Below are 9,869 nucleotides of genomic sequence, written 5' to 3' on the forward strand. Positions count from 1 at the left end.
CAAAGCACGGGGTGATGCCCCCAATCTCTTCCCTGCTCTTCAACCCTGCGCCACAGGCCAAAAGGACACTGCTGCTTAGCCCCTCACGAGGCACTTAGCTAAAACACAGGATTCCAGAGAGACTCCTGCGGCCCCCCTTCAAGGGAGCCCCTCACAGCTCAGCCCCGACGGCCCAGCCTTTACCAGCAGAGAGCTGCCCCCAGCTGCCCACCCAGCCCACAGAAAAGGTCAACCCTCTGCAGAACGCTGTGTTTTGTTTCATCTCAGGAGACCATCCTGACGAAATTGAATCCGACGACGCCAAGGACATCCAGAATTCTATTTTCTGTTTTAATCTCGAGGCCTACCCGCTCCTGGAAAACATCTGCAACCTTTGCACCGTTCCTCAAACGGACATGACCGATAGCATGGCCTTCGCCCAGGTGTTGCCCTTGGAGAAAAGATGCGAGAATTTCCTCCAGGAGAGGTAGAGTCCTGGGTCTGCTTCCCATCCCTGCTCCTGGGGTTGTCTCTGGGTTGAGGACTAGCGGAGTGTGTTCGATGCTCAGATCCGTCCGGCATTTCGACTGCCCCTTCCGTGGGGGACACCGCCATATCGTAGCCCGTGAGCCACACTCCAATTTCCCGTTTGGGTTGGCAGGAAAGGGAGCCCCAGATTCAGGCTGGTAAAGAAGAAGGACTGCCTGCCAGTCGCTATTTTCTCCTCGTCAAGACTGTCTCGTCCTCCTGCTTTCTGGATTCTTTGGTTTTGTAAAACTGTATTTGGATGATCAGACACCAGTCATGGGAGACAGGGGCTTAAGTCATGGGCCAGGTTTGGCCCATTTGCTGTGTCTCATCATGGCTGCTTGTGTGCTACAACAGCAGACTTGAACGGTGGTGACAGAGACCACACGACCCATAAAGCCCGCCTCATTTACTATCTGGCCCTTTATACAAACTGGTCGCCAGCCCCTGGTCCAAGCCCCCTTGGCTTTAACCATTTGTCTGGACAAATGGTTCGGCCACGCGTCTCTCCCCTTTCTGTGACCCCCAGGCCCGTGGGGACTCTGCCTGTGGCCCTTTCTGCTGTAAAAGCATAAAGAGCTGTGCTCTGTCTGCTCTGGAGAAGCAGGTGTCTCTTCTAATCCATCCGCCACTCATCTCGGCGGTTTGCAAATTCTTGCTGATGGTTTCTGGCATGATTGCACTATTGGCAGGAGGAGGTTACCAGCGGAGCCCTGGATTCTCCTGGGGCGGGGGGGGGGGACTTCGGTGGCCCCTTACTTCCAGGGTCTTCAGAGACTCTGTGATCTCTCCAGTCCCCACGATATCCCTTTACGACCATTTCCCCTTTTTCTATTTACTCTTGCCTCAAGAGGAAGGAAGTGGAATGGCCAGGATACTCAGGTTTGAAATCCAGTGCCACGCCTTCCTAACTGAGAGACCTCGGGTGAGTGCCTTCACCTCCGAGAGCCTCAGTTTCCTCCTTTGTTCAAAACCGGTGTGTTGAACACCTGCAGTGTGCCAGGCTGGACACTTTGATGGTGCCCAGCCCTCAGGTTTTGTGGGTATTCCAGAGATAATACACGTCTAGTGCTGGGCATTGGGTGGTCGCTCAGTAAATGGTAGGTTCCAGAAGGATGCTGGGTTACTTCCAGTTCGTGCCTGGGGAAATTCTAAACACCACCGCAAGGTGGCGCCGTGAATCCCCAAGGCTGCATTTCCCTGCTGCTTGTGGTTCTCCGGTTGTGGGGGTGCCTGGGGGGCTTTCAGTATCTCCTGGAAGGAGGCAGCCCATTCATCCGGACAGGCAGATGGTCTGTGGGTCTCGGGGGAGGACGGTGAAGGAGGGGTCATTGGGCATTTTCCCCTGATTAGAGATTCACCAAGAGCGTTTGGCTGTTCTTTACATGGCAGTTTCTTGCTTTGACCCTTGACGGCTTGACTTATTCTGAGGAGACACAGCTGAAGAATTGAAGGGTGAGGCATCGTGATGTCTGCAGCTTACTTTGAAGCACAGACCAGGAAAACATTTAGAGAGAGGAAGAGAAAATGTCAACAACCAGTGAAACCCAGGAAAATACTCACAGAAAGAGACAGACAGACAGCCAGGCAAAATGTTCACCATCGGTGACCACAGGTGCAGGTTCACTGTACTACTTGCAACTTTTATGTAGGTTGAAATTTTTCTTTTAAAAAAAAAAATTTTTTTAAACGTTTAAATTCATTTTTGAGAGACAGAGTGCAAGTGAGGGAGGGGCAGAGAGAGAGGGGGACACAGAATCCGAAACAGGCACCAGGCTCCGAGCCATCAGCACAGAGCCCAACGCGGGGCTCGAACCCATGAACTGTGAGATCATGACCTGAGCTGAAGTCGGACGCCTGACCGACTGAGCCACCCAGGCGCCCCAGGTTTGAAATTTTTCCAAACAAAAGATGGAGAGAGGTTATGAAATATCGTTTACAGTATAATCCTGATTTTGAGAGAAGTCTGGAAATGTGTATACCAATGTAACAGGAGTTCTATTTGGGTGATGATGTATGTGATTTTTTTTTTTTTTTGTATTTTCCCTATTTGCAGCTTTCCTACCAAAACAAAACAAAACAAAACGAAACATTCTCTTGGAAAATTTTAAAAACTGGTTAAAAAAAAAGTCAAGAGTACGAGTTTAGGTCATAGCTATGGTGAGGCTGTACTCCTGGGTCATGGTGTGGAGTTTCTGGAGCTCTTTCCTGATGAGGCCTAGAGAACTCCGTGTTTAAGTAGACTGTTCCCATTTCTGCCTTGCAGTTTATTTTTTTTTCAACTTTTTTTTTTTTATTTATTTTTGGGACAGAGAGAGACAGAGCATGAACGGGGCAGGGGCAGAGAGGGAGGGAGACACAGAATCGGAAACAGGCTCCAGGCTCTGAGCCATCAGCCCAGAGCCCGACACGGGGCTCGAACCCACGGACCGCGAGATTGTGACCCAGCTGAAGTCGGACGCTTAACCGACTGCGCCACCCAGGCGCCCCATCTGCCTCGCAGTTTAACGCCCTCTTTTACTGGCCTGGAAAGGGTGAGGCTGGACCGACATGTCCAGCGCTGGGCGGCTCACCTCCTGCCTGGCAGCAAGGGGCCCGGCCAACTCAGGCCGCCCTCAGTCCCTGACTGACATTTCCAACCCTCAACCAACATATGAGTGGAGATCGGTACTCGGACACCTGCAGAGCCCCACTCAGCCCCTGAAATCTGCTTCAAGCACACTACGACCATAATGGAGCACTTCCCCGTTGTAAAAAAAAAAAAAAAAAGTGATTCATTATTTCTGATAGAAGTTATACATGCACTTGTAGAAATCTGGAAAACAGGACAGCGCAGAAAAGAAAATGTAAACCACCCACGACCATCACCAAACCCTAGCCCTGCTGTTAATATGTCAGTGCATTTCCTTCTGGTTTTCCCTTTGGTGTTTTGACTAAGTTGAGGTCACGTTCCGAGTTCAACTTTTAAATCTGGCTTTCTGTCACTCCAGAATATCACTTAATTCTTTTTTTTTTTTAATTTTTTTTTTTCAACGTTTATTCATTTTTGGGACAGAGAGAGACAGAGCATGAACGGGGGAGGGGCAGAGAGAGAGGGAGACACAGAATCGGAAACAGGCTCCAGGCTCCGAGCCATCAGCCCAGAGCCCGACGCGGGGCTCGAACTCACGGACCGCGAGATCGTGACCTGGCTGAAGTCGGACGCTTAACCGACTGCGCCACCCAGGCGCCCCTCACTTAATTCTTTTTTTTTTTTTTTTTTTTTAATTTTTTTTTTTTTTCAACGTTTATTTATTTTTGGGACAGAGAGAGACAGAGCATGAACGGGGGAGGGGCAGAGAGAGAGGGAGACACAGAATCGGAAACAGGCTCCAGGCTCTGAGCCATCGGCCCAGAGCCCGACGCGGGGCTCGAACTCACGGACCGCGAGATCGTGACCTGGCTGAAGTCGGACGCTTAACCGACTGCGCCACCCAGGCGCCCCCACTTAATTCTTTTTTAAGAAAACCTTCCTTGTAAATATGCCAATGTCATTTTCTGTGGAAAGGATGTGTCTGCAGGGCATTTCCCCACTCCCCAGTGGTCGGGCCTGCTCTGTAAAGATGGTCCTTTCCACCCTGCCCCCTCCAGTCTGTGTTCCTGTAGGAATGGGACTCACTCTACTACTTTCCCAAAGTCTTTCCTCCCTGTTGGCAGAGCTTAGCTCTCAGGTGTCATGCCTGAGCAACCCCCCCTGGGGTGGCCCCCATAGCCAGGAGGGTGTGGAGAGGACTGCCCTCCCAGGGAAGCTTGTCAGGGAAGAGTGCTGGAGTCCTTGGGGCTGACCAGGTGGGGCAGGGGGGCTGGGAGCGGGGGTGACCAGGGGCAGGGCTTGGGGCTGACCCAAACCATGGGAGCTTGGGAACAGAAAAGGTCAGGGAAGTTGTCACTGGGTTCTGGGACACAGCAGGAGCTGGGAGGGGTCGCATTGTATGGTTGGGGCCAGCCCAGCTTGAAGGAACTTTTACTTCGGCCTGATCACAGTGTTCGAATTATATCCCTTATGGCAACCCATTTTCCGGATTGGGTCCCAGCAATAAATTGGGAAAAACTGTTTTAAAGAAGGCTTTTCCTGTTCTACTTGCTCTGAGGTCTGCTATCTGGGACTTTCCCAAAAAAGTAGCCCTCCACCCCCCCCCGACCCCCGCTCCAACATTTTATTTTGAAAATTTTCAAACATACAGCAGTTTTGAAAAAAAAAAAAGTCACTGAACATCCATATACCCACAAACCTAGATTCTGCCATTAACATTTTCCTATTGTTGTTTATCCCACATATCCACACATGTCCCAAAGGTTTTAATCTCATCTTGTTTTTCCCTATTTACTCCTCGTGTCTGAAACCGCTTCCATTGGCCCTAAAACTAGGTGAAACTTCAAGGCAGTGGGTTATGTGGCAATCGATTCAGAGTTTCAAGCTTGCAATCATCTGTCCAAAATATTTTTGCAAAACCTGCCCCTGGGACTTTTATAAATAGCCAGTGTGAAAGGGAACCTGCCTTTGGGGCTTTAAAAGGAGGCCAGCTAGCCGCAAATATGCATCCCCACCCCCCACCCAAGGCCTGGCTTCTGCTCCCGTGCAACTTGGGGCTCCAGGCACCGTTTCCACTTTCGAGTTCTGCCATCCCTGGCTAGGTCAAACTTGATCACAAGACAGAAATTTCTGGACACCAGGAAGCAGACAGAGTGCCCCTTCCTCTCTCTGTCTCTCTCTCTCCCTTTATTCCTTATGGAATACAAAGCCAAGCAAGATTCGGGTTCAACCACCCACCTGTCTGCCAGAAGGCGGGCTTCTGGGTCCACAGGGCACCTGGCCCTCTGGGCCAGGGGCTGGGCAGGCAGGAACTGACGGCTCATGGCTATTTTAATTAGGGAACGAAGGACACTGAGCATCTTTCTGTTATATATACTGTACGTTTCCCTCACTCCTTCCCTGGCTTGCCCTGGATCTGTTTCTTATGCGTGAGTTCATTTTCTTTTGATTTTAAGAGTTGTCAATGTGCTGTGAATAATCTTTCCCGGTTTGTCTTTGGAGAGGAGTATTTGGAGTTGCTCACCCAGCCAGACAGAAGTTTCAAGTGTCCAGTAGTTGGACTTTTCCGCCTTCTCCCTTAGGCTTCGCTGAGGGGCAGGTGCAAAGGGCCTCAAATTTGGGGTGCAAGCTCTACAGTATGACTAGGGCACAGACAGGGGGCTCTAGCTGTGCGACAGGGCGGTCCCCAGCATCTCCGTGTGTAAAATGGGTGACAGCTGCATCTCCGCATAGGATGTGGCCTGGCACACGCTGGAAGTGTTAACCAGGCTAACCATCTTTACCACGAGATCATCGAGAAAGGCCTTCTCCCCGCCAGCATTATATTTTGAACGTCATCCATGTTGTCTTGAACACACGAATGACTTTATTTTCAGGCTTCCTTTTAAAACTTGCCCTAGTTCCATCTATCCAGCTGCCTCTTGGACGGTTGCTCTTTTTTTTTTTTTTAAAGCAATCTCTATACTCAACGTGGGGCTCAAACTCACAGACCCTAGATCGAGAAGTTACAGTCTCCAGGGCACCTGGGTGGCTCAGTCGGTTGAGCATCCAACTCTTGGTTTCCGGCTCGGATCATGATCTCACAGTTCATGGGTTCGAGCCCCGTGTTGGGGTCCAACCTGACAGTGCAGGGTCTGCTTGGGATTCTCTATCCCTCTCTCTCTTGCCTCTCATTTGCTTGTGGTCTCCCCCTCTCTCTGTCAAAACAAATAAATAAACTTAAAAAAAGAGTCACACGCTCCACCACCTGAGCCAGCTAAGCGCTCCTGGACGGTCCCTTATTGAATCCATGTTGTTTTGACCTCCTGACCCAAAAATTTCACACCCACTTATTTATCAGCAGCAGCAGTATTATTATAATTAACTTTAATGAGCACCTACTGTGTGCCAGGGCTATGCTAAGTACTTTGCAGGCATCATCTTATTTTTTACTATTATTTCCCCACTGCACAGCGAGAAAGCTGAGGCTGATGAGGTCGTGCCACCCGCCCTGAGTCACCAACTTGTAAGCAAAGGAGTTGGGTTTGAGCACAAGCAGTGTGGGTTCAAAGCCCGAGTTTGTAACATGCACATGCTTTTCCTCCTCCCTGCCCATCACTCTCACACGCAGGCAAAGACTTCATTGCAGCCTGGACAGCATTAGCAAAAGAGTGGAAACCCCAAGTGTCACCAATAGGGGAAAAAGACTGTGGCAGATCTGGGAGTGCCTCCTGGAAGCAATTTCTGGGATACGGTTTCAGTGCAAACAGCAGGGTGCACAATAGTGCATGGCACACTTCCGTTAAAAAAAAAAAAGATTATACACATGTCTACACTTGTATGTGTATACGCAATTTCCAAGGATTTACAAGGAGCCGTTAATTACCGTTGCTTTGAGAACAGAAAATAAGGATCTGAGGAGAGAAGGAAATTGCTTCTAATTGTATACCCACTTGTATTCTTCCATTTTTTTTTTAAAGCAAAGTATAGAGTACTTTTTCAAGTTAAATATTTTAGGGGCGTCTGGTGTCTCAGTGAGTTGAGCGTCCAACTTCAGCTCAGGTCACGATCTCACAGCCCATGGGTTTGAGCCCCACGTGGGGCTCTGTGCTGACAGCTCGGAGCCTGGAGCCTGCTTCGCATTCTGTGTCCTCCCTCTCTCTCTGCCCCTTCCCCACCTATGCTGTCTCTCTCTCTCTCTCAAAATAAACATTAAGAAATTTTTTTAATAAAATAAAATACAAATGTTTTCGTGCATTGAGTATCAGATACATCTCCACATGGATGTTCCTTGGCAGGTAGAGCCTCAAAAATCCAAAGCTGCAACCATGGTCTTTCTCCCCGGAAGTAGCCCTCCTCCTGCTTGCCCTAAGCGGTTTAACATCCTTTGTGCCCTCAGGCACCCAAGGCAGAAACCCAGACAGCAGGGGCACCTCTTCCCCAGAAGGAAGGCTTCCTTCCTCCCCCACCCCCCGCCCCCCCCCCCCCCCCCCCCCCCCCCCCCCCCCGCTCACAGCGGCCATCTCTGCACAGGCAGAATGAGGTGTGAATCCTGGGCTGCCCTGCTTTTCCTGTACTGAATGTGCATTTATTTGTTACTTAAAAAAAAAATTAACATAAGACCCAACTCGAAGGTCTTCTCTTCCAGGAGCTCCCCAGGCAAGGTGGATGGATCCCTCCCGCCTCCCTCCATTCGACCTCTGTGGCACTTAAAACGCCTCAAATTACAAATGTCCTTCCCCCCCCCCCCCCCCCCCCCCCCCCCCGTCACCCTGATGGAGCTGGGGTGGGGGGAAGCAAGGGCTGTTTCAGCCCACATGGATCTTTCCCGCACTTGCACCCTTGCCTGTCACCAGCGTAACCAAACCAGTGGGAGTTCACCCCGTGGTGATGGTCACACAGACAAACTACAGCAGGTGAACTGTGCACAAGGGAAACTTTATTCGTAGTGGATAAGGACATCACCGGGAATAACTTTCAAAAGCCGTGACTCTCAGAGCAGGGGTGGGTGGGTTCCTGAAACTGAGGGTTAGAGAAGCCTTGTCACTGTACGCAGAGGTGGGCATGCGGTCCTGCACACGCCCTAAGGAAACACGTCTACACATATGCTTTGTATGTCATGTAAATGAGACGAGCCCCCCCTCGGTGCAGATTTTAGTATTATGATGAAGTAAAGGTAACCGCTGGTCCCTCCCTGGGTCACCGCACGGTCCCGTGTGCGCAGGCGTGAGCCGGGGGTTAAGTTCAGACTGGTCTGGTGGGCCGGGCCTCCAGAACTCTGTCTGGGCTGTCAGTCGTTATTGCCGGCGGGGCGGTTCTGGTTTCCTTCTCGGGATGTTATGCCCTTTGGGTCTTTTGCCTGAGTTAAGAGAGAAGCTGGAAAGAATTTAAGGAAGAATGTGGGACAAAGGTCGGTAAGTTTGAGCAGGTGGGCAGTCAAGGTCGGGTCTTGGGAGTCCAGCCGGTGACACTCGATGCTCTAGCGGCGTCTGCTCCCTGGAGGTGTGGGCATCCTGACGTGGCTAACGGTGGTCCACGCGCACAGACCGTGAGTCCCCCGTGGTACCGCGCCTTCCGTGGGGCGCCTCCCGCAGCACGCAGGCCCCGTCGTCACGCAGTAAAGGTGTTTCGAGTACTGGCCCTGCACCGGGTGGAGCCCCGAGGACACAGTCGTGCCGCAGATGAGCCACTCGGAGAGGCTCTTAGATTAGCACAGGGCGGTCAAGGTCTGCCCCGGGGACCTTGGAGCCGGGCGGCAGGGGGGTGACGAGGCACAAAGCGGCTTCCTCTCATCTCCACCTGTGTGGCCCACAGGTTCCAGAAGCTGGAGAAGAAGGTGAAAGAGCAGGAGCACTGGACCCGGCTTCACAGGTACTCCCTGCTTCTCCAGAGAGAGACCTCCAGGAAGTGACTGGGCTCTCTGCAAGGTTGGCGGCAGGCAGGCTTCGCCCCGGGATGCTCCGAGGCCAAGAGACAAGGTGACAGAGGCCTCCAGGGGCCTAGACGGGCAGTCTGGGACCTCAGCAAGGGGAGAGGGATGATCTGGGGAGCCTCCAACCCTAAGCCGCTTGTCAGAGCCCTCGGGTGGGCAGATGTCACCCCAATAAACAGTGCTATTGTTTCCAGACTCCAAAGTCACTGTGGTGTGTGTCCTTTTGTTCCCACCCAGTCCAGACCCCAGCAAGACCCAGTCCTAGGCCGTGTGAGGGACACTCGCCTTCTAAGCCCAGGAGAGCCACTTTGCTCAAATGACCAAGACCCCAGGCCACCCCAGCTGCTATGTGGCCCTCTTTCTCCCCACCCACTTCCTCTCCCTCTCTGAGCTGGCTCATACACAACCTTCCTGGAATTGCTTCGGAGAGGCTGTGGAGGATCAGAGGTTGGGTGACCGCCTGAGGTCACACGGGTCTGAGAGGCGAGGTGGCAGGCAGGAACTGTGGCCTGGGACCCTGGGTGGGTGGGGTGGCTGGGGGACAGGATGGGGTCAGAGAGGTGCCTCTCTTTTCTGGAAACTGCCCTTCCCAGGAAAACCAGCTGGAGGGGTCCCCGCAGCTCAAGGCCTATGCCTGCCTCTCCGAGGACACTGTGTGGTGTCTCTGAGAACTGCAGGTGGTTGACACGTCCAGGCCTCCCCGTGGTCAACTGCACGCGGGGTTGGTGACAGGCATCTCCTTTTGTGTCCCCATCCATCTCCTCCCTTGGGACACACATGCTCCTCACTGTCCTGATCCCTCCTTCACGGTGCTGGTGCTGACCGGCAGCACGTCCCCGGATGAAGAGGTTCCCACCTGAGGCGCTCCGCCCCTCATTC

At 52.2% G+C, this 9,869-nt stretch overlaps 1 protein-coding gene across 2 annotated transcripts in view; it reads left to right on the forward strand.

Moving 5' to 3' along the window:
* The window catches only part of WDR93 (WD repeat domain 93), a 43,299-nt gene extending 34,330 nt beyond the window's left edge, over positions 1 to 8,969 (forward strand). For both annotated transcript variants that reach the window (XM_047086522.1, XM_047086523.1), the window contains exons 15-16: positions 268 to 466; positions 8,873 to 8,969. In XM_047086522.1, the coding sequence (XP_046942478.1) occupies positions 268 to 466; positions 8,873 to 8,969 (296 nt within the window). The remainder of the gene's footprint in view (positions 1 to 267; positions 467 to 8,872) is intronic.
* The last annotated feature ends 900 nt before the right edge of the window (positions 8,970 to 9,869 follow it).

The sequence above is a fragment of the Lynx rufus genome, unplaced genomic scaffold (assembly GCF_022079265.1).
Source record: "Lynx rufus isolate CCGP_SWC_20201006 ecotype Redwood Valley unplaced genomic scaffold, mLynRuf1.p SCAF_21, whole genome shotgun sequence".
In the NCBI taxonomy this organism is placed as follows: Eukaryota; Metazoa; Chordata; class Mammalia; order Carnivora; family Felidae; genus Lynx; species Lynx rufus.